Genomic DNA, 25,633 nt, shown 5'->3' with positions numbered 1-25,633 from the left:
ACAAAAAGAGACAAAGATCTTCCACCCATTATTTGCCCAAATGCCCACAGTAGCCAAGAGCTGACTCAGGCCAAAGTCAGGAGCCTGAATTTAATATTCCCCTTCCATACAGACAAAAATCCCAGAACTTGATCTGTCACTTGCTGCCTCATGAGATGTGGGTTAGCATGGGAGCTACGCGTGAAGTTGAGTGGGAACTCAAACTCGGCACTCCAATACAGGACGTAGGTTTTCCAAGAGATGTCTCAACGCTTGTGTCAAATGTCTGACCCTATAAATACTGTTTTTCTTTTATTATATACTACCCCCTTTCCTTTAAGAATTCTATTCTCTGAAAATTTATAGTTGTGGCCAAGGACATTAGGAATGTCTCCTAAACAATGCATAGAGCTGAGTGTCTGGTCCCCTTGGTTCTTGGCATCTTCAGAACTCGAGGAGGTCAGTGACAGTGGTCCCTTCTACAGACACAGGGCATCTGCAACCAGATGTCATATTTAAAAGGAAAAAAGTACTGGTACTTTTCATTTAAGACACAAATGGAAAAAGTTACCTCACAGCACAGATACTGAAGATATACTATAAATATTATTAATAAACAATGCGAAATTTGTCGAGGACACGTCTGTTTCTATGATGCTGAGTCACAGCACTTCAGTGGTGGCTATTTTGTGAAGGTATTATATGGAAGCACTGTAGGCTGTTCAACCTATCACTGTCAGAATTGGAGTGCATTCTGTCTATAACTTTTCTATTTACATAATGATCCAAATGTAACAGAAGAAGAAAATGAACATGGGAAAGCTGTGAAGTTAAAACTTAACCTCATAAGCTTCAGCTGAATGCATGGTTAATTATGACTTGGGACAATATTCTCAAACATTTGATTTTATTTCCGCTGTTTCCACAAAATATAGTGATGGAGAAATGCACGTTTTTTTGAATATTGTTTTTTATACTTAGCAGTTTATAGTATTCAAGCAAGATTTTACAGAACTTTGTGCATTTTAGGGTAATCAAAACAGTTTTATAACTCTAACAAGCCATATATTAACAATTGAAGAGTAGAAAAGTCTTAGGCAGGTGAGCAGAGAAATCCCCAATAGAAAATTGCACTTGAATGACTATTTGATGCCTACATTTAATTATATTTCTCAAATTAATCCTCAGTGTTCCATTTTAAATTTTTATTTCAAAAGTCTTGTCCGTTCCATTTCTTAATGTAAGTGACACATTCTCACTGAAAAGCATTGCTGGATTTATAGGGCAAGTTTTTATTCTTAAAGATCAAAAGTGTTTCTCACAGGTAAATTATAGTGACTATAACAAAAACAACAACCAAAAAAATTTAAGCTCCCCACCTCCCCCAAATATTGGGGGTATAAAATGCTGTTATTTTATCTTACACTAATCAATAAACAGCTATATTTCTGCTACCATAAGTAAATGAATAATTTTCTCAGACATCTGAGCAATTAAGGATCATGAGCAGACATTAAATTAATCTCAAATGCATGTAGAGCTTAGCCTGCCCCAGGAGGATGCTTCGGCACGTCACACAGGCCAGCATGGCACACCTTCAGAACTCAGATTTTCTCGGCATCAGGCTACTGTGTCTGCTTGCCTGTCACCATCAGCCGGCACCACTTTGCTCAGCAGCTGTCCGCTGGGGAGCTGCTCAGGTTCAGCATCCCTGTGGAGACGGGGGAATGATTCTAGCTTTGTTTCCACAGGCTTCCCCTTCTCCTCCCTGAGGCTCTGACAAGTTCTAGGACAGCAGTCATCAAATTAGACGCATACCACACTATCTAAAGGCCCAGGGAATGCAGGCAGTGTTAAGCAAAACCACTTTCCAGGATCTTTTCAAAATGAATCCTCATAAGAAAACACTCTTTCTGCCAACATCATGTTTTTTTTTTACTCCACTTCATGGGGAAAAAAAAAAACTTCTTATCTAGACCAAACCTTGCTCTTGCACATTGCTCTGGGACGTAAACCCTCAAATGCATCAAACAAAGGAACAATTTTCTAAGTCTGTATTGGCAGCTATGTGAGAAAACAATGGACTAATGGCTAGGCATGAAATCATTTTGCAATGTTTTTTAAACAAGTTGAAGAAACTAACTGAGTTGCTACTGATAAATTAAAGTGAATTTGATGACTTATTACTAAAAATTTAAGCATATAGTACAAAGGAATTTGTGGCAGGCTGAATAGCAATCCCTAAAAGTCAGCCACATTTTAATTTCTGGAATCTGAATATTATATTCTATGGTTCCCCAAACAAAAACAAACAAAAAAGTGGAGAGTCTTTGCAGATATGATTAAGAATTGGAAACAGAATTGTTTTGGATTACTTAAGTGATCCCTGAGTGTTACTGTTTTCTTCAGGAAGGAAGCTGGCCAGACCAGAGGGCAGAGACCTGAGTGGCACAGCCCCATGCCAAGGAATGCTGGCAGCCACCACAAACTGGCGAAGGCAAGGATTGAAGTCTCCCCTGAATCCTTCGGGAAAATCCTATCCCCACGCATGCCTGATTTCAACACAGCAATGATGATGGCAGACTTCTGGCCTTCAGGGTTACAAGAGAACCAACTTCTTGGTTAAGCCACAAAGTGCATGGTAGTTTGTAACAGCAACCAAAGAAGAGTAACACAGAGTTCAAAGGATCAAATGGCATTGCCATAGAAGCCACCTTCTTTGTTATCTACTTATCTGTGAGAATGTTTTCTATCTCTAATATCTGTAAAAGAAGGAAGGCAAAGAATAAAAATCGATGCAGAATCCTGCCTCATTCTAGTGGAGGGATGAATCCTTTACAACATTAAAAAAATCTTTGAAAACTGCTGCACAGTTCACAAAACAGAGGTGCATTTCAATTTCAACTTTTTAAAAGGTTAATATATATGTGCGTACATTTGTTTTAATATATTGTTTATATATATTTAAACTATACATTTATATATATTTCGTCAAGAAAAAGTATAGGGTGCACTCTCCCATAAAGAGAATCACCATTTTGGGTACTTGTGCTTCAACCAATCCCCAACATAGTCCTAGGTTAAAAAAAAAAAGTGTTTATTTTAGTAAATATTCAGTTTTCATTGTACTAGAAAAAGTCTAGGAAAAGTGTTAGGAAATTTATATATCCATTTGAGCTCTATGTTTTAGTTCCCAAATTATCATGTACCATGGAATGACATGAAAAGAGGTAGGAAATATATAATATTTCTATCCTTGTTTGTATTTGTGCCCCTCTGTGTCTCAACCAACAAGGAGAAATAAAAAAAGTAAAGAAAATAATTACGCATAATTCCCTTCCAGCTGTATTCATCAGGGGATTTTTTTTGTCCAATGATTAATATTATATGAGATGGAATGACAATGATGTGAAACCAGGATGCTGCGTTCTTACCTACACCTATGTGAGGTAGGTGCTCAAAAAGTGTCCAGCTGTGGTCATCAACACAATGACTCCTCAGGATCAACAACTGGCAAACGTCTCTGGCTGTTATGTCATTGGGAACCTCAAGGGCCCTGCTAGTCTCATCTTCACTGTATACTTTAATCACCTGTGTAGGTAGAAACAACAACAACAAAAAAACACTTAATATTGTGCTTTGCTTTGGTTTTACAACAAAGTTTACTGTAAAAATTTAAGGTATTCAATGCATTCTCTGACTCACCTAAATAATTATTTTTGCGTTACCAGATCAACTAAACTTAACCGATTTAACAAAAATGCCAATTATAATACAATAACTTGGGCCTGGTTCATTGGTTCAGTAGCTAAATCCTCGCCTTGCACGCACCGAGATCCCATATGGGTGCTGCTCCACTTCCAATCCACCTCCTAGCATACGTCCTGGGAAAGCAGCAGAGAATGGCCAAAAGGCTTGGGACCCTGCACCCACACAGGAAACCTGGAAGAAACTCCTGGCTTCAGAGAGGCTCAGCTCTGGCTTTTGCAGCCATCTGGGAAGTTAACAGAGGATAATGCTCTCCATCTCTCCTTCTCTATAAATCTGCCTTTTCAATAAAAAATAATACAACAACCTACACTACACATACTGTATATTAAATCTTTAGATTTGTTTTTCCTACATATCTACTCATTTGTGTCCTTTGACCCGTATCCTCACATTTACTTCCACACATCTCCCTGACCCTTGAAGCTATAGTTTTCTGCTCTCTCTCTGTTTATTGGACTTTTTAAAAGAGTACATGGGTTAGGTCATGCATGCAATATTTTTCTTTTGGTATCTGGTAATTTCATTTAGCATATTTCTAAATTAACCATGCTGTAGTAAACAGCAAGGTGAGCCCCCCCCCTTTTTTGGTTTACTAATATTTCATTGCATGTGTATGTATGCCATAGAATACACACACACACACACAGATCTCACTTTATTTATTCATTCATCTATCCATAACTATTTACACTGTTTGTATGCCTTGGCTATTGTGAATAATGCTGCAATGAACATGGGAGTGCAGATATCTTTATCAATTCTATTTCGAATTTTTAAAGCATTCTCCTGATTTCAATAATGGTTTTAACAGTTTACATTACCATTAATAGTGTATAAGGGTATCTCTTCCCATTATAGCCTCAGTAATATTTGTTATTTCTTGTCTTTTTAGTAACAGACTTCTCAACAGCTTTAATGTGAAACCTCAGTCTTTCAACTTGCATTTCCTTAATGATTAGTGATATTGAACACCTCTTCATTTATCCGTTGTTTGCTTTTATATCCTTAGAGGAACATTTATTCAAATCCATTATTCATTTTTAATTGTTTTTCTACCATTCAGTAGTATGAACTCTTTACAAATCTTTTTATCAATCATTATCATACTTTATGCTTTATTATCTTTCATGCAGTTCACAAGTAGAATTTTCATTAAAATATAATTTCATTAAGTTGACAAACTTATATGTTTAGTTAAGCATAAGTCCTTTATGCAAGGAAAATGTGAAACATTCAGAGAAAAATACAATCAGAAGAGAAGCTGAGGAACAGGTATTCGAGCAGGTGCACACCCAACATTGGAATAACTAGGCACCATTTCTGGCTCCAGCTTCTTGCCAATGTCAATCCACATGGGCAAGAGGGAAGCTAGATATGGAGGAGCAGATCGAGTTCCAGACTCCTGCTCTGACTTCCCTACTCCCAGTGGACATCTGGAAAGGGAACCAATAAATGGATGCACATTCTTTCTGTCTCTCAAATGAATAAATGCTACAAGAAAATATGTTTGGTGCAAGAAACTTTTTAAATATGCATTTTTTTCATAAACTATGTTTCAATGTAATTTCTGAGGATTTCTCACATACCTTCCACTTTCAAGTTTCTTATACATTAAATGAAGACTACCTAGACAATATTTACATATCAAAGCCACTTTGACCAACAGCTTTCACTAAAGGGCATTCCATGATTATTCAATACGAACTGAAATAAAGGGCATTCCATGATTATTCAATATCATTTTCCCACCACTATGGTTCTGTTACAAAGCTATATAATTTATCAATAATTTATAAATTTAATTGTTTGATAGAACTGAAATTCCAACTGACAGAGAGGGAGAGTCAGAAAGGTCTTCCATTCAAAAGGATTACTCCCTAAATATTCCCAGCAAACAGGATTGGTTCAGACTGAAGCCAGTAGCCAGGAACTCTATTGAGGGTAAAGCACACGGGTGTCAGGGATCCAAGAACTTAAGCCATGATCTGCTGTCTTCTCAGACACATTGGCAGGGAGCAAGCTGAGAATCAGAAATGCCTGGACTTGTATGACACTTGATATCAGATGCTGGTGTTGCAAGTGGTGGCTTTACCTGTTGTTCCACAATATCCATGACTCATCAATATTCTAAATTTTCCTATCCATATTTAAATCCTGTAAATGATCCAAATGACAGTGATGATTTATTCCCAGGTTCATATCAGAAGTCAAAGCTAGGAACAGAATCAGACTATACAAAAATATCTCTCCATTTCAGCTATGGAAATTTGGGTAAAGACTGGCTAGCTGTTAATGAAATCTGATGAATTTTAGTCAATGGAATGTAAGCACACAGAATGTTTTGATCCAGGATCAGCTCAAAAAAAGTTTCTTACACATCATATTTCATTCTTTACCCATTCTCTTGCTGAATAAAAACAATAAGTATCCACAGGAAAGAGGAATCTTGTGATAAAATAAATGTTTGTCCCTAAGTGACCATATAGATGATTCCTAACTAGGAAACTAATAGGGTACTGTGACATGAACTAGTAATGAACTTCAATCATGTTAACTCACTATGGTCTAGGACACATCTACCCACTGTTACTGCTAATTAGACAGAATTAGAGTTTCACAATAAACACACCCCTCAACATTTATCAAGCTATGCTGTATGTTAGATTTTCCATTATTATGTTATGAATTATGTAAGTTACTGAAGAAAGATAAACATCTCTCACAATGGTAGAGAGACCAATACAATACAATGCTCTAGAAAGTTCTCCAAGGCTTTGTAATATGCCCCTTGCTGTAACCTCATTTTTCACTTTTCAGTTTGCATGTCTCCCTCTTCAACTATAATATCAAGATTTTTAAAGTCTATTTTCCAGTTTCATTGCATCATCAGGACCTAATCCAGTCAGAACTTGACAGAGTGAGCCTCACACATTCTGCAAGATCATTTAATACAGTGATTTGCACATCATACACACTCAACATGTATTTGTACAAAAGACTCTAGAAATGTTTTCAGACAAGAACTATGTACTTAAATTCTAGTGCTCAATAAATTAAAATTATTGTGAATAAGCAACAGGTATACAATTTTTCATCACAAAAAATCACGGATAAAACTAAAATAGTATGGCAGCTCAGGAGTCACTGAGATAGCATAAGGGCACAAAAGGAAAGTCATGAAAAATGCACCATCAAAATCAGATAATCTTCTCTGAAATTTTCTCTTCAGCTCCTCTTGATTAAGACATATATGTTGTTCACTTTGATGCCACTTCCATTGGATAGGCAGCATTGTTTTTGCCAAAGGCATTTGGGTATTTATAACATCAACTAAATTATCAACTTAAAAACTGGTCTGCTAAGGACTTGGCGAATTTTGAGTCTGATCTGCGGTTGCCTTGGCAGAGCCAGACAATATTTTCACAATACTTATATGGCCTGTGGACCAGACATTCTCCACGTCTCATTTAAAGTCTCAGTACTCTGCTGTACCCACATCTTAGTACATTTTTCTTCTTCAGGGCATGCTTTCAATATTTGTCTCTGTGCTAGAAAATTAGTTGAATTCTAAGGATGCCTTCCCTTACATAGCCCTGCTGCTGTGCTTCCAGCTAGGAGGATCAAGTACCAGTGGCTGCTCCTGGAACTTTTCCTCCACATGCGTGCAATGATGAGTCATTCTTTCAGCTCTCTGCTGTACATACCAGAACAGGACATGGGGATAGAGTAGTGGAAAAAAAAAATGACCGGTGGCTACTTAGAAGGTTTCCTGTACCTCTGTACAACTGCTTTTTAAAAATAAAACAGTAAAGCAAAACAAAACTGTATGGGGCTGCACTGCTGAATGTTAAGCTGCTGCCTGTGATACCAGCATCTAGTAAGAGCACTGCTTCAGCTTCTGACTCCTCTGCCTCTGTTCCATTTCCTGGCTAATGCTCCTGGGAGGCCGAGGATGGTGTGGGTACTTTAGCCCCTGTCATCCGAGTGCTGGACACAGTTTCAGGCTCCTGATTTCTGCCTGGTGCAACCTTGACAGTTGTGGTCATTTGCAGAATCAATCATTGGATGGAAAATCAATCTCTCGCTCTCAACTCTGCTTTTAAACTAAATAGATAAATCCTTTTTTTTTTAAAGAAAAATAGAATGAAAAATAGGAGATGTTCCCATATCTATGCTACAAATTCAAAACAACGAAAGAATACAACAATAGGCAAAGTTAGAAAAAAGGGAAAAGGAAGAATTAACCAATTGTCAAATACCGTTATATCATTCAGATTAAGTCACGGCACATTAGAAACAAAGACTGGAATAGATGTGTTTACTCAGTTTTTAAAATAAACACCTGCTGAGAGAAAACATTTTGAACTCCATTTCAACTAGTTACATTTTTAAAAATCTATTTAATTCAGACATTGGTACAAAATATACATTCATCCATGAGTGATACTTTCTAGCAGTAAATTCGTGTCAACTTCTAGATCTGTTTTGTATTATGAAACTTTCTTCCTTTACCAATGGAGTGCCTTTGTTCTTTTTATTTCTTTCTTTCCTTAAAACATATGGAAAAGGAAGAAAAACTAATTTAACCTTTAACTCTCTTATTAGTACTGAACAAGCTTCCTGCCAAAAAACGATGCTTTCACTAAACACTCCCACATAAGAAAAAAATGTCAACCTACTACAAAAGTGACATGATTAGTGTGGATTAAAACTAAGTGAAAGACTTGTGATCATGTAGATATCAAATAACAGAACTGTTCTTCAGAGTCATTACATTTTAACAAAATATTGGCATCCTGTTTCCTCTACATAGGAATAGTTAATGACGCTGTTTAACAAAGGAATATCGTATCTTTCTGATTCAGTGAACAAAATCTCCACTTCGCTTTATAAAGGGGGAAAACTGGGGTAATAATATTATTATTATCCATTTACCTTCAAGATCATTTGAAATTGTATGCAACAGTAATAATTCCTGCCTGAGGACATAAGAAAAGGAATAAGCTCTTCTTCATCAGAGACCTGAAAGTTGACCTGCCAGGGCTATAGGCCACTGATAAGTCTCTACACCAGCCCAGCTGCAGAAACAAAGAGAAGGCTAAGCTTGTACACACTGGCTGGGTTGGAAGCCCTTTCGGGGACACTGTATTCCTAACAATCAGAACAGCCTTGGCCTTTGGAGGAGTTTATGCCTTCAAACATTTGCCCTCACAGCAAATGGCATCTCACAAAGCAAATTTAATACATGGTCACAGTTACCTCAGTAGGGTTCTGCTGAAATGTGAGTGGAGCAATTCTCTGGCCAACATCCTATCAACCCATGTTTACACACTTTTTCCATCAACTCCTCCCCTGCACTATCCTCCTTAAAAAGTTAAGTGGGGGAAAGGGACTGAAAATTAATAGAATCCATTTTAAAGGAGTAGACACAACAATGTTAAAATTCAGACAACAAAGCATGGTAATTTTCAGGATAAAAGTTTGAGAACACTAAAGCTTTTAGCCTAAGAGACAAAATATTTAAAATGGAAGCTCAGGCTAATCTTATATTCTTGTGTATATATATTAAATATATACTATATATTACATTATATATATTGTATATGTTCTTATGTGTATTAGTGTATATACACAAGAATATACAAGGATATAGAAATTGAAAGTCAACTCAACATGTGTCAGCATTCCTCCAAAACACACACAGAATTTCTCAGCAATAATTCCCCAAAGTCAGGTCTAACAGCACACTCTTTTAAAAAGTCCCAAGAATACTTGGAGCGAAGACGATACGCTTAGCCTACTTCCTCCTTGCCACTGGCCTGAGGGATTGGGAAGGCAATGGATAGATAGCCAGGTCCTTTTCCAATCTGGATTCACATTAGAATATCTGAAACAAGTCCAGGGTTTGTTAACTGTAACGGCTCTGCCACAGTGCCACCACAACTGGAAAGCAATTAGTTACTCCGTAGATGTGCTCCATTTACCCTTTGTTTCTTCCAAGAAGGAAATGGAGAAATGAGATTCTCCTTCAGCAGGTAAAACAATGAGTACAGGTTAAGCGTATATGAATAAGCAAGAATACAGAGGATGAAGTGAAGGCAAGCACACAAAAAGAGTACAGGAAGTTATTTTCGGTGCTAATGTCTGAATTTTGGGAAAATTTAAATTCAATTTTAAATAAATAAAAATTAAATATTTGCTCTAAAATAATTTAAACACCATGGTAAGTATGATATTATTGTGATTAAAAGCACGTTTAAGCAGAACCAAATTTATTAACATATCTTCTATTACTCACACATTAAAATTCATATAATATATCACTCAACAGGCTAATCCTCTACCTTCAAGTATAAGCAAACAATATGGGGGCTGGTTCTTGTCCCAGGTGCTCCACTTCCAATGCAGCTCACTGTTCATGACCTCGGAAAGCAGTGGAGAATGGCCCAAGTCCTTGGGACTCTGCAGCCACGTGGGAGACCAAGGGGAAGCTCTTGATTCCTGGCTTTGAATAGGCTTAGCTCTGACCATGGTAGCCATTTGGTGAGAGAACTAGCAGATGGGAAATCTTTTCCTCCCTGGCTCTTCTTCCCTCTGTGAATCTGCCTTTCAAGTAAAAATAAACAAATCTTTAAAAAAATCATATAACTATTGCATATATTACATAAGATAGAATTAAGTGTATTATTGACATGTAACTAATAGAAAATAGGAAACATAACCAGTTTGCTGTGAACCAGGTTCAAAAGTGAAGCTTATTTCTATAATTCTTCAAAAGTTCACCACTGAACTACAGTATAATTACAAAACATCTTTAAATGTTTCAAAATTTCTTAATTATTTGCAATAGATAGGCACGTTATCCAAGTCATGTGGAATTTTTTTTATATCGAGGTCACAAAGTAGCCCTGAATTTTTACATTCTTCTAAATAGGAATGCAGTGTTTTAAGATAAGAAGAGACATTCTCAGATATTTTGAATTAGGCAACTCAACACATTCCCTTGAAGCGAATGTGAAATACTTTATTCATCATTTCCCATCCCAAACTCTAACAGCAATTATAAAATGATGCATTTACAAAACTTAACTGTTCCAAAAGTCTTTACACCACTCTGGAAAAGCTGCTGCTTTCTTAGTTCAACCCTGAATCATTTTGCTATATGTTAAATACTAAGATGAAACAGTATACAGTTTAAAGAAATCAGGTATCAGAGAAGTCTAAAATTACTTCCATTCAGAGGGATGTTTTTAACGCACCTACCTAGTTGCTTTTTTTTTTAAAGGCAAGAGTCATCGAGATACAGAAAAAGAAAGAGCCATTTCCTATCCCCTTGTTCACTCCCCAGATGCTCACCACAGCCATAGCTGAGCCAGCAAAAGCCAGAAATCCAGACTTCACGTCAGGCGCCCCACCTGGGCAGCAGGAGCCCAAGTCCCTAAGCCACCAACTTGCTGTCTCCACTGGTGCACATCAGCAGGAAGTCACAATTGGAAGCAGAGCCAGTACTTGAACCCAGGTACCCTGACACAAACCGTGGGCATCCCAATTGGTCTGTACCAGATGCCTGTTCCTCAAAACTGTTCTTCAGCAACATATTTTACTTGATCATGTATGTCTATTTAACTAAAAGACACTAACTGAAAAAAGATTGTGCAGCCAGTAACAGAATTACATGAATTCATTGAGCTCCTGACCAAATTTGTTCTCTTGAAATCTCTCCCTTAGTGTCTGGGTCCACATACTGTTTTCCCCACTCAGTTGTTTTTTGTTCTGTATTGATGAAGCTGTGCTCCTTATATACACAGGAAGATTTCACTCCTGGGCTTTCTGTGAACATGGTGTCCCTACCATCTAGTGCTGCTCCTCTAGAACAGACAAACCACTGTTTGGAGAAGCTTTCCATGACTCTCCTCTCATTGGTAATTTGGTGTCTATTTCACAGCTGAAACTTTGTCAAATTCACAAAAAGAAGTAGGTAAACATCAAAGTGAGACAGATGTTACAAACAAAGCTCACAAGTTGGATCAACCTCACATTATTAATTTCTACAGGAACACTGTACAGCTTGCCTGGATAAAAGAGAACTCATTCAGAATCATAGGAGCTACACTACTAGGGAGGGAGAGAGTGCTCATAGAGAGCTTCCAGGAGGCCAGGACGTGCATTCAGAATGCACAGAGGAAGCTTCAAAACATGTCCACCAGATCTGTTTCCTGGGTCACGGTAAAGAGGCCCAGGGCAGACTCGCCTCAGGAAATGCCCTCGACTTGGCATAGAAAGCATCTCAGCATGGCCACACCTGACAGCATGGATCAGTGACACTGCAGAGTCACGCCTTGTCTAGACTTCCAACCAAGAGATGACAGGCAGCCTGTAGCAAGAGCAGGCCGAAAATATCTCCTTACGGCTCCTGTACTCTGAGTCCACACCTGTTCCTCCCCCTTTCTGTCTGTTGCGTTCCCACCCAAGAACGCTGCTGGTTCCCTTCCCACCCAGGATTAGAAGCAAGCCCCTTGTTTAACAGGAGGCTCAAGTCCACAGAGAGAAACATGTAATTCTCTTAGTTTATTCTCTTATGTGGAAGAAAGGGAAAAACAAAAGAAGCTGCGCCAATTTCATTATAAAAGGAAGGAAAATATTAAAACCTAATTTATAAAATACCTTACAATCCCACAAACATGTTTCTGATACTTTATTAGCACTTAAATTCAAAATAATTTAGAGTAGGTCAAACCAAAACAATATTACATCAATGCTTCTCTAAGAATATTTATTTTTAATTTATTTATAAAAGTTATACACAAAGAGAGGAAAGAAAGAGAGAGATCTTCCATTTGCTCATTCACTCCCTAGATGGCACAACAAGGGCTGGGCCAGTCAAAAGCCAGGAGTTTCATCTAGGACTCACACACACATAGCATGGGCACAAACACTTAGACCATCTTCCACTGCTCTTCTCAGGCAAATTTGTGGAGAAGTAGATTAGGAGCAGAACAACTGAGACATGAACCACCATGCCTAACACCAGCCACAATAATGTTTCTAATGATTTCACCTACCAGGTATTCTCTGATGCTTCCATGTTTTTAAAATTCATGTAATTTTTGCTAAGATTCTGAAGCTGAATAATTCATATTTGAAGTGAAAACCTTCAAAATGCTAATGTGCATTCATATTTAAATCATAAAATGATAAGTCTTGCTTATGTTGGAATTAATATTTTTGTCTTGTGTTTCACTTGAGTCTTTAAGCAATATTTTATTCCAGAATAAGCATTTCTAAATGCTGGCTCATTCAGTGAGAAAAAGAACAAGTCGGAGAGAGGTGAAGGGAGAAGTGTTAGAATAGAGACAGGGAAAACAAAAGAAGAGGAAAGATAATGCTATTCATTAGACCCAGGGAATATCAGAATTTATTTCAATTATTCACCTGTTTGGTATCAACTGAAGCACTTTTATTGGACTAAATTATTTCACTGATTTTTAAATGTGCAACAAAATAATGATGTTTGTTATGATTTAATATACCACACGGTCAATCACAGATGCTATGTCCAGTATTTCTATGATATTTGGGTTATCATTTTACAAACTTAATTAGCATATAAAAAGTAATTATTTATTTAAATCCTAACACTCTCACATTATGACAGCAGTAGGAATAATTAACGCATCAAATTTTAATTTTTTTTCATTTTTCTAAATATTTGTTTTACATCAATGGAAAATCTGTACAAAGGATAAAGTAGTTCTGTCAAGGAAATGGACTCAAAGTTGTTAAAATACAAAACAATTATCCTTTAGTGTCCCAGTTTATCCAATTCTGATTAACTAACATACCTGGGATAGCAGCAAAAGACGGCGCACATGTTTGGGCCACTGAAGCCCCATGGGAAACCTGGAAGAAGCTCCTGCCTTCTGCCTTTAGCCTGGCGCGACCCCAGCCATTGTGCACATTTGAGGAATGAACCAGGGGGTGGAAGCTGGAATCAATCAATCTTTCTGTCTCTCTCCTCAGGGGATGGAAGATTCTCTCTCTCTCTCTCTCTCTCTCTGTGTACATGCATAACTCTGCCTTTCAAAAAATAAATAGATCTATTTTTTACAAAATCTTAATACAGGTAAGAATGCATTTACGAGCAACACCCATTTCTCTTGTCTTATAATGAAGAAGCTGAGACTGCAGAGATAGCCTTGTCTACTGGCCTCAGGCATGCCCTCTAGAACTAGCCAGGCACCCCATCTCAGTTAAAACCTGAAGCTCAGTTCCTTCTAAATCATCTTGTCCAAACTTTGTGATGACTTCAGCTTCTGCTTTTATGCAACATACTGTTAAAAAATCTAATAACTAAACATGAGAACATAAGTATATATGCATGTCCCCAGTCGACCTAACTTTTTGGATGCCAAAATAAGTTGCATTTCTTAGGGATTTTTTTTTTTCTCATCATTTTGCTAGAAAAATTGCAAATCCTGAATCAGCCAGGAGAGGGAGCTTTTATCTCTCAGTTGACAGAAACAGAAAAAAAAAAATTGGTTTGAAAATTAGAACCATAACATTGTTAACACTGTGGAGTTTCTACTTGATATAACTGTAAGCATGTAATAGCGTTTACGTCTATTTGAAGAGCTCTCAATTTCATGAATATTTATGGCAAATAAATTTTACATCTTAAATTACAATAACGAGATTATATGTATGTGAGAGTACTTCAAATATTTATGGAAAATGCAATTGAAAGTATTAATGTATTTTGTTGTAAAGAAATTGTGGTCCCCTAAATATTGTGTAATACATAAAAAAACACATAGTGTAACATGCATTTAAAAATTCACTGGTATTTAGATTGTAAATGCCAAACTTTTTCTTAAATTTTTGATAGGACTAACCATGCTATTTTGACTATTGAAACTATAAAACAATATTCCTGAACCATTTCAAACACAAATATATGTCCTAGTTGCATGTCAGATTAGGAGGTGATGAACACTTTCTGACAACTTTTTTTTTGGTTGTTGTTGTTGTTTGGTCAAAACAATTCTCAGATTCTCATCTAGGAACTATCTTAGGAGCAAGCATTGTAAATATCTGACAGGGATGGAAAACTTTTATCTTTTCTAGCGGGCTAGTATTTGAAATTTCCAGAAGTCTTTTTTTTTTTTTCTTTTCTCTGCCAAAAAGAGACTCTTGTTTTCAAGATTTGGCTTAGGGTGCTGGGGCAGGGCCAGGACGGCCTGCCTTACAGACTGCCCCAAGCAAAAGTCTCAGACTGTTCATCAGCGGGGCTATTTTTAATCTGCTTTCCCTGCCAAGCATGTATCATGCATTGTAATTTACCAAACAGAATGAGGCCCAGCATCTGTTCTCATGAAGGTTCAGTCCAGGTGCCTACAGTAGCTGGGACTCTGGAGTCTGCTCTACGAGCGGTTTATTGTCAGTTACAAGTCATAGATGGCTCATGCTGTAAAATGGGAAAAATGCTGGCCAACTGATATCTGACAGTGGAAGTTGGTGGTTATTACTGTACTTTTTAAAAAGATTTATTTATTTTGATTGGAAAGGCAAATTTACAAACACAAAAGAGAGGGAAAAATCTTCTGTCTTCTGTTTCGCTCCCCAAGTGGCCGCAACAGATGGAGCTAAACCGATCTGAAGCCAGGAGCTAGGAGCGTGTTCCAGGCCTGCCATACATGTGCAGGGTACCAAGGTTTTGGGCCATTATCTATGGCCTTCCCAGACCATAACCAGGGAGCTAGATTGGAAGTGGAGCAGCCAGGATGTGAACCAGTGTCCCTATGGGATCCAGCACGTGTGAGGCAAGCATTTAGTCACTGAAACATCATGCCTGGCCCATCACTGTAATTTTTGAAAGTAAAATATAATATGTAAGGAGTGAATTCCAAGTGATCCCAAGAATCCTGCTGAATGCTAAGGAACTCTAACACATTGATTTATTCACTACACCATGGAGGAAAGACTGAGCACAGCAAAGGAAAACAACTCAGAGGAGAAAAGGCAGAATGGCACAGAAGTGAAATACGTACCTGAACCCGCCTGCAGGGCCAAGGAGAAGGCACTGCAGCTGCACTGTGAGAGACGGCTCTGCAGTGCATGGGGCCCAGTGATTTTTGCAGGTAGAATTCTGAGTTGCATGGAATTGAAACATGGGCTCCTGTCCGTTCTTTGTCAATTGTTAAGGAAGACATCTAACCCCTCCAACCCAATTCTCCTCTTCCTAAAATGGGTTTGGCCACCTTCCTTGTAGGGCTCAATGAGAATTAAAGAGAATGTATAATCAGTACTGAACCTAATCTAATTACTTTCTATTTTCAGTGGTCTGTGTGGGTGGCTGTGAGTATACAAAATTGCCCACACACATACGATGGCTCCAGATGATGATAATGAAAAGACTTGAGTATGTAGTTTTTCACCCCCTTGTAAATGAAACTTGGGAATAAACAAAAGAAAAGCAACAGAGAGACAAATAATAAGAATGAACTATCAAAGTTAGTTCATTGTTTAAAGAGCTCAATCTCATTTTCTTAAAAACCCTGTTTATCACATAATTGTAACTACAAGTTGAGTGTCCCTTATCCAATATACTTAAAACTAAAAGTGCTTTCCTTCTCTATAACTCTGACTTTTGAATAAAAATAGATAAATTATTTTTTAAGAAATTGAGAGATAAATATTTATTCAATGCCTGGTGAGTTTAAGGCACTTGTGGTGGAAGTGGCTAATGACCCCACAGTAGTCACTCCTCCCCACTTCCTTTGTAATGAATCTGGAGAGCGAGCAATGTCCTGAGCATGAGGTCTGTGTCTTCTGGCTTCCTTCACGTGACACCAGGGTATGATGGAAGACAAAGCTCCTGTTTATTCAGAGTGCCATGTTAACAAAGTAACCTAGTCAGCTTGCCCTAGGTGCCAACACTGTGAGCAGAATGACATAAATTTGCATATATCTTTCCATAAAAAGGTAACAGGACTCATATCAGGAAAATACAGTTGAAAGCAAGGAGTTTGGTTGCCTGAAGACGATACGGGACTGCGCCAATGGTTTTGGACTAATCTTGCTTGCAAACTATAAGGAAAATAATTCCCTTCCCTGCTAATTCTACTGTACTTCAAATTTTTTGCTTATGTGAAATTGAATTTTTGACAATAGATGACAAAAACAGCATTTTACTGAATGAATATATAAAATAATATAAAAAGATACAGAGATAATCACCTCATAAATTTGAAAACCCAAGAAATAAAGCATACACTTACAGGTAGGTAGAAAGGTTTACACAATATAAAAAGTAAAAATAAACAGTAAATGAAAAGTAATTGAAAAAGTAAAATAGTATAAAAAGAAAAATAAAACTGATGTGACAGGGTATTAGCTGCCGACCTGACAAATGAGTAACAAAGATTTGTGCGGTAGCACTGAATCAAGACTCTGAGAAGATAAATGTATAGGGATAGCCTCAGAAGGCTTTGGGAGGAGACCACAGCCTGGGCTGAGGCTTTGACAAGTGGAGGAAGGTGCTGGTGGAGACCACAGAGTGTGACTCTGGGAGCAAGAGAACAGAGACATGGGCATGTAAAGCTATTACAAGATGCATTCATGAAAGGGGTGCTCCAGCAGAGAGTTCCTGTGAAACTACTGGAACCATGGGCCATGCAGGCCCACACCATACTGCAGGCTAGGCACTCTGGGACTCCAAATGTGGAAAAGTTTCTAGGAAAAATAGAGATCTGGTGATCTGCACTCTTTCTACAAGATCATTTTCAGATAAGCACCAAGGACTTTCAAAGGGTGAGTATATGTGGGAATTGTATTTTTTAAAGATTATACATTTTAAGAAAAAAATCTGTTGTCATGTCATGCTTCTTTTTCATTGAGATTGCTTCAAGTTTGTGTGTGCTTAGGAACATGTCAAATTGTCATGTAGACAATGGATGTGAACATTCTTGCAAACAATTTGAAGAACATTGTTAACCAGAAGCAGTCTGGAGGGATTACACACGCAGACCCACAAAATCGGGAATACATGCCACTGACTGCAGTTTTCCTGAAACAGTATCAATTTTAATTTTTATGTAATTCAGATATAACAATGCTTTTGAGTCTTTCAATAGCTTCCAGGATCCTTACAATGTTTTCTTGATTATCGTGAAAATCCAGGGATTCAGGTGTAAATTAGCTTTCCATTAGGTTGTATACACACACACGCACACACGCACACACGCACACATAGAGCTGCTCACAGTTGCTTTCTGAATAAAATGTTTTCTATGCTAGAACATATGGGAGTTGGTGGAGATGCAGAGGAAGATGAAAGGATTTGCCTAAGCTAATTCCAGACTTGGAGTTGAATGGCAATTATACACACCATACGGCAATTTCATTAACATACTAATTTCAGGAGGTAACACATATCCAGAAGAAACACACTGGAAGTCATAAGACCTAGATTCTATTTCTAGCTCTGCATTGACCTTCTGGGTGACCTTGCTTAAGTCACTCAACACCCAATAGACTCAGTCTTCTCATCTGCAGAAAGAAAGAAAAAGAAACAGAGAGGGGAAGAGAGGGAGAGGGAGAAAAAGGGAAGGAGAGAGAAGGAGAGAAGGAAATAAGGAAGGAGGGAAGGAAGGAAGGAAAGAAAGAAACAAGCAAGGAAAGAAACAGGAAAAAGCAAAGGTACGACCCAATAGGTATCTGAGAAGAACACTATGAATAAAGGATTCATTCTGAATGATTGCTAAGGAAGTGATCACTTCTGAGCGACACAACTTAACTCTCCCTGCTACAAGTCTAATGCACTGCAGTCAGGGAAGTCCAATCCTAATAGAATTAAAAGCGAAAAACTGAGTGACAGTCTAACGAAATGCCCTGCTCATCAAAGACCAAAACTGACCCTACCACATTGAGGACCATGTATAACCAGTTCCTAAACACTCCCAGGAGAAGTGAGACACCTATAGGTAAAAAACAACTCAGTCACATGAATGTGCCATTGTAGAAACGCATTCAACCATTCAAATGGTTAGGATCTCAGCCGGTAAACTGCCTGGGAAAAGCATGGTTCAAGGCGCAGGCGCTCCTTCAATTATCCACCTTCAAGCGCCACAATCCCATATGTGCACCAGCTGCTCCTCTTCCAAAACAGCTCACTGCTTGTGGCTCAGAAAAGCAGTATGGATGTCCCCAAGCCCTGGGACCCTGCACACTCATGTAGGAGACCAGAAGAGGCTTCTGACTTTGGGTTGACTCAGCTCTGGCCACTGCAGAGACTTGGGAAGTGAATCAGTGGATGGAAGATCTTCCTCTTTGTTGTTCCTTCTCTCTGTAAATCTCTTTAGCATTAAAAATAAATAAAGCTTTATAAAAAAAAAAACAGCTTCGAGATGAGCAAGCTTTATACCAAATTGTGGAAAAAACACCCGTGTTGCTGGTAAACGAGAATTTACCACTGAAATACCTAAGAACTGGTTGTACTATTTCTAAGATGTTTTTAAACACATGGTAATTGTATAAGTAGAGAAATTTCCTATCTTGAATAAGAATAAAACTTGTTTTTTATATGACCAGATAATACTAATATTTTAGTAAGGAAAATTCAATTACTTGAGCACAAGAAAGATACTGAGATTTTCAGAGAAATTTAATAGACAAATAGCTCCTCCATAAATTAAAATGTTAAGAGAAAGAAATAGTAAATATGCTATTTCAGTAAATAATAGAGTACAAAATTATATGAGCATTCATCTTGTGAACTTGTTGCAAAGGAATAACTTGATTTGGGCTTAATGTATTTTGATAGTCCCTAAAAATGATAGCACCCTTAAAAAACATTTTATTTTGTATCTAAAAATGACCTAGCATTTCAGTTTGGCCATAGAGTATAAAATACATTATCTGATTTTTACAATTACAGACACAACTAAGACTGACTAAATGATTTTTTGAAAACTCCTCAGCTATTGTTGAACAAGCAATAACTTGATCAAGTGAGGAACCAATGACTCCTGGAGGTTAAATCATTTCACAAGGCCACACGGCGAATACACAGAGTCTAAATGCTATGCTTTCCACTAGACCAATATGTCATCCAAAACAAACGAAATACTTAGTTTCTTGGTCAGTCTTAACTGCAATATTACCTAGATAAAGTAGAATTCAAACCCACAAAAAAGTGTTTGACATAGGTTAACAAACTTATTTCACATGCCCCAAATGAGTCAGACAAACTAGACTGCCATTTTTCTAGCATTCTTAATTCCAATTCAAAATCAAGATTTAAGTTTGTAGCAAAATAATTAAATTTTCTTAAGCTGAGAGAAGGGCAATAAGATAATAAACACATGTTGAGTAAATTCTCATATAACTATCCTGGGTAGTAAATGGTCAACTGGTTTTAAAAAAAAAGCAGCAGCAGAAAACCTAAATATTAAAGACAACACACACACACACACACAAAAATGCTCCTTTAAAAGATATTTTATTCGTTGGATTTTGTCATGTTTCAAAGAAACAACTTCACCCCTGACTTAAAGGAATGCACTAATAGCTAACAATTAACCATTAACAGGTTAGGGCAGAAATAAACATTACAGTTTCTACTGCCACCCATACAGAAACCATATCGCACAAAACAGCTTTCCGTACTTTCCTTCCCTCCATGCAAGAGATTTGACTGTTTGAAGAGAATGTTTATATTTAGTGCACTTATAATGGAAATTTAGCTACATTATGAGGTGTATTTAACATTTAGTAAAAAGCAATGTCACAAGTAAGACATAAAAATATTTATAACATTAACTACATCTAATAAATATTTTCATACACATGATTGATCACATTAATAATTAACAGAAATCCTTTCAGAGAAGAATTTAATGCAAAGTTATTTTTTTAAGACAAAGAGAAAAGTCAGTAGAAATGGATTGAAACTTGAGAATAATGAACTGGTGACATTTAAACAATAAAATAACTAGACAGTCTATTCAACAATGAAGAGATGGATGTATTATGAATTATACTGAAACAAACCACTCCACAGTAACAAATTTAAAACATAACAGCTAGCAGATTTTCTATTTAGCTACAGGAAGAGGCCTAAAGTCACAGAAGAAGAAGGGGAAAAAAGCCAAAAGCCACAAAGCTTCTTCATGGTTTCTAAATCACAATAATCTGAAATTTAGAACTAACTAGTTTTTACATGCAGTTTCTTTTTTTCTCTTTCCACTTTAGCCATGTCCCAGTGAAGCATTTGTCCTGTTCAATACCTATATACATCTTTTGGTTACTTATAGCCTCAGTGAAGTACACAGTCTCTCTCAAGAATACGTCACTAAAACGTCTAATGTATTAACAAACACACAGTAGCAAAAAAGTAAGAAAAGTGAAAGAGAAAAAGTGGAAAGAAGTCACATACCCTGTTCTGCAGAACTACTGGCGTGACTGCAGGCAGAGTCACTCTTCTTGCACTTAAACTCATGCCTGCCTCCCTTAGCATGATTTCCCCTTGCAGGTCATGGACGAAATGAAAGAATCTGTAACGGTCACTCCTTGGGAACTTCAGGACTCAGTGCAAAGGAGCAACCAGGGAAGTAATAAATGTCACCCTGTTTATGTGATTCCCATCCACCCCAAGCCAATTAAGGATGGCCGTGGGACAGGACAAGGCAGCAACCAATCAAAGCCCGGAAAATTCCGTCTTTGTCCTTGGAAACACATTCTGATACTTTTGTTTATGATATTTAAAGAAGCAGATTAGCAGGCATCTAGTTTGCTTAACTTTTTTTTTCCAAAACAGTGCAATTCAATGCCATCTTGGTTGATGAGGCAGTTTTGTCTATAATAAACATTTCAACATATGGTGGATAAGCAACTGTCCACATAGGCCTGCTTAAAGCTTAAAGATATATAAATGAGCCAAATTTATTCTGTTCATAAACTGATAAATGCATACTTGACACATAATACATGAGGCACAATAAGGAAAGCTAAGGTGCTGACTTTAATTTTTACGATATAATAAAAGAACTTAAGGTATATTCATTCATTTTATCTCCTCAACAGATAAAATTTTTGCACTGTAGATTTTAAGGCTATCCTTGAGGTCTTGTACTGCCAAAATCGACCCATTAATTATCACTTTAAAAATCAACTAAAATAAGGATGTTAAATATAAAGAGGAAGAAATTAAACTATAACATAGGCATTTTAAGACCTTACATTATTAAAGAGCACAGATATGTGTGACTTACTATTTTATTCCATTAAAGTAACTCTAATAATAGACACTTCTCACTGAATGTATCTCAAAATTTGAATAACCATTTTGGATTTTGTTACAATACCTAAAAGCTTCACTATAATGTTTTTGGGGAGTTGATGGAGGTTCACGACTAAAAATATTCATGGTCAACAAGAAAATTTTCAAACTAAAAATAGCCAAAATGAAAAAAAAAAGTGTTTCAATGTTAACATTAGTCAAGTTTGACAAAGGGAAAGTCCCTTCAGAGTACACAACACCTTGACAAGCTGCACTAAACCTCATAAGTGCTCCTCAGCCATGACTCACCCCAATGACCCTCAGTCTTTGGCAGAAGAGGAATTTCTCATAATTCTACCCGACAGCATGATTGTTGTGGTAACAAGGAAAGACAGATATTCTCAGCAACCTGGATCCAAATTTTCCATTTCATTATCTAGACTGCTTCCAGGCAGGGCTCATTTTACTGCTTCCCACTTGAACATGTTTTATACACCTACCAAGCTTGTATTTCTTGAGAGAGGGGGCAGAAAGAGAAAATACAACTCCATGTTTCCCTACTTTGAATTCCAAAACCTCCAAACACTCAATCTCTCGGAATAGAACCTGCAGGCAGCAGGTATATACAAAACACAAACATGTATTAATACATTTAATATTTGCACCTTATCTAGTTATGTCTATCATGGTCTTTTAAAAAAAAAAGTACCAATAAAATTCTATGAATGCAGGCATGGGGATACCATTTGTGCAGTGTAAGATTCTGCTCTACTTAGAGCCATTTTTTGGCAAATCAACAATTGCAAAGCCCATGAAAATTACGTAATTTTTAAGAAAATCATCCATATTATTTGGGTTTTTTCTTTTTTGCTCTTATTTCCTCAGTTTAGAAAAAGTGTTATCTTTTGTTTCAAAGACCCTATTTGGTCTCCTTTCACTAAATCATAAAGCATAAAGTATATACTACATCCCGAATACCATTGGTTACGATGTGGTCACTATTTCCATAAGCTGGGCTGAGCTCAGTGGTGATGAAAATACAAGTATTCAGCATTCACCAAGGTTGAAGAAACTCCACATTAATGATGAAATCAGGGTAGACTTCAAGGAAGAGTTGATATTTTCTTTAAAAAGTTACTGAAGAAAAGAATATGCAGACCTTGGAAACTGATGCAGATATACGATGCAGGTCTCAAATCTGACTGTTTGAAATCTAAGCAACTATCATACAAACAGGCCTGCTGAATACTGGACTAAATCCTTCATAACAAAACACTGTCCAATTCCTGTATTAATTACAGCGAAATATGCCTGCTCTGGAAGTATTCAAAACACACTTGGCAGACAACTAACTGTTTAAGTGGAATAGTTCATCTCCTTGGAACACTCGAAAATTGAAGTTTCCAGATTTTCTGTGAAAATCATGAAGAACAAAATTCAGTATTCTGTGACTCTATATGGCTATAAAAGATGCCAAAAATGAATCATACACTTCTCATAGTCAACAGAATAAGAAACTAATGAAATGGCATGTGTAGTTAGAATGGGGGAAGGGTATCTCCTATTCCAGTAATCCATTTTGGGTGTCCCATTGACTATGCTTTACTGTGCTTTGAAACTAGGTTAGACACTCATTCAAAATTCTTGAGCCTATCTTTTTATCATCAGAAGTTACGCTATCCCTCACTTTACCTTGTCAACTGAGTGTAATTTCTTCAGATACATAATGGAAACAAAAAATTTGACTAACACGAAATTATTGTAGGTATCAAGAAAATCAAGCCTGCATAAGGCCTGCAACAGCTCAAGGAAGATGTTGAAGAAAGTAAAGGGCTCTGTTCAATTATTTCAGAGAATCAGGTCTAAGACTTATTCTTTGATGTAGGTCTTTTATCTCCAAAAAGGAAATTTTCACATTAGAGGTATTTTTATGTGACAGGACCAATAATGAAGTAATACATAACAGCACTGTATATTTTTTAGATTATTCCTCAATATTTTGGTAGAACAAAATTCAATTTTGTTGCTAAAATATATGTATATGTTCACACATGTGAAGAACAACAAAAATAGTTTATCACTATGAAAAATAAATGCTGGTAATCAGACAAAAGAGGACCCATAATCGATTGGGGACGTGTTAACTAACACAGCCATTATGGAAAAGAGCCTGGAGCCCTTCTTCCAAAACAAAAACTCGGAAGGCCAGAATTGTGGCACAGCAAGTTAAATTGCTGCCAGGATGCTAGCATCCCATATCCGAATGCCTGATTTAAATCACAGCTGCTCTGTTTCTGATGCAACTCTCTGCTAACGCATCTGAAAGGGCAGTGGAAGAACGCCCTACACTTGGCCCTGGCCACACACGTGGGACCAACATGGAGCTCCTCACCCCCGGCTTCAGCCTATTCCAGTCCTAACCATTGCAACCTTTGGTGAATGAGACATTGAACGGAATATCTTTCTCTTTGTCTTTTACTCTATGTCTGTCGCTCAGCCTTCCAAATAAATAAAATCAATTTTGACAAAAATAGAACAAAATAACAACAAAATTAGGGCTACCATATGATTCAGTCATCCCAATCATAGGTATATATTTAAGGAAAAAAAAATTAACGAACCTCCTGGAGGCATCTGCACTCCTACATGTATCATGTCACTATTCACAACAGCCAAGACATGGAAACAAGAAGTATTCATTAATGTGTGAATGGATAAAGCAACTGCAAATACACAATAAAATATTATTCAGCCATAAAAAGAATGAAGTCTTTTCATTTGTGACTATATATCTAACTGCAGAACATCAATATAAAGTGTAATAAGCCAGGCACATAAATAAATAATGTATGCTTTTCATTCATATGCAGAAGCTAAAAGGCTGATTTCATAGTAGAAACAGGTAGAGTAGTTACTAGAGGCTATTAAACATAGGGCAGAAGGAGACAAAGGTTGAATTACGTGTATCAAAATACAATAACATAGGAGGAATAACTACTAGTATCGAGGGCAGCATTGTTGCACAGTGAACTATGCCATCGCTTGGGCTGTCTGCATCTCAAACTAGAATTCTGGGTCAAATCTCAGATCCTTTATTTCCAGTCCAGCTTCTTACAGAAAGGTAGTATATGGTAGCTCAAATATTTAAGTCCCTGACATCAGAAAGGCAATTCACAACAGCTCAAGTATTGAAGCCCCTGACATTCATGTTGCAGACCAAGACAGCATCCCTCAGCCATGGATTTGTTCAGGTCTAGCCCTGGCTGTTGTGTAAGGGAACAGTGGATAGATCTAGTCTGCCTCTCCTCTCTCTTCCAATTTGCCTTTCAAATAAATAAATCTTTATAAGAAACAATACAAAATTTACAAACGTTAATTGTCCTGATTTGACCATTGCAAACTGTGTGTGTGTGTGTATATATATATATATATATATCACAACATATCCCATAAATATATGTAATTTTAAAAATCATAATTCTGAACAAAAAATGTTGTTTTATTCTAACAACTCTGTAAAATCTGAATTATTTAATTCCATTTACAGATTCGAACAAAAGCCACTCTTTTTATACTATCACTTTACTATTTGTCAAATACTAGTCT

General features: G+C 37.1%; 1 protein-coding gene across 1 annotated transcript in view; it reads right to left on the bottom strand.

The window, feature by feature from the left end:
- Positions 1–21,400, bottom strand: part of LOC121168152 (growth factor receptor-bound protein 14-like) — a 65,499-nt gene extending 44,099 nt beyond the window's left edge. The window contains exons 1-2 of the mRNA XM_040997972.1: positions 21,185–21,400; positions 3,414–3,570 (exon numbers count right to left, since the gene is read on the bottom strand). Of these exons, the coding sequence (XP_040853906.1) occupies positions 3,414–3,570; positions 21,185–21,265 (238 nt within the window). The 5' untranslated portion in view covers positions 21,266–21,400. The remainder of the gene's footprint in view (positions 1–3,413; positions 3,571–21,184) is intronic.
- Positions 21,401–25,633: the final 4,233 nt, after the last annotated feature.

Source organism: Ochotona curzoniae, unplaced genomic scaffold (genome assembly GCF_017591425.1).
Source record: "Ochotona curzoniae isolate NIBS_2020 unplaced genomic scaffold, NIBS_Ocur_1.0 patch65, whole genome shotgun sequence".
Classification (NCBI taxonomy): Eukaryota; Metazoa; Chordata; class Mammalia; order Lagomorpha; family Ochotonidae; genus Ochotona; species Ochotona curzoniae.
The sequence above is the reverse complement of the archived record's forward strand: the minus strand, read 5'-3'. Positions and strand labels throughout refer to the sequence as shown.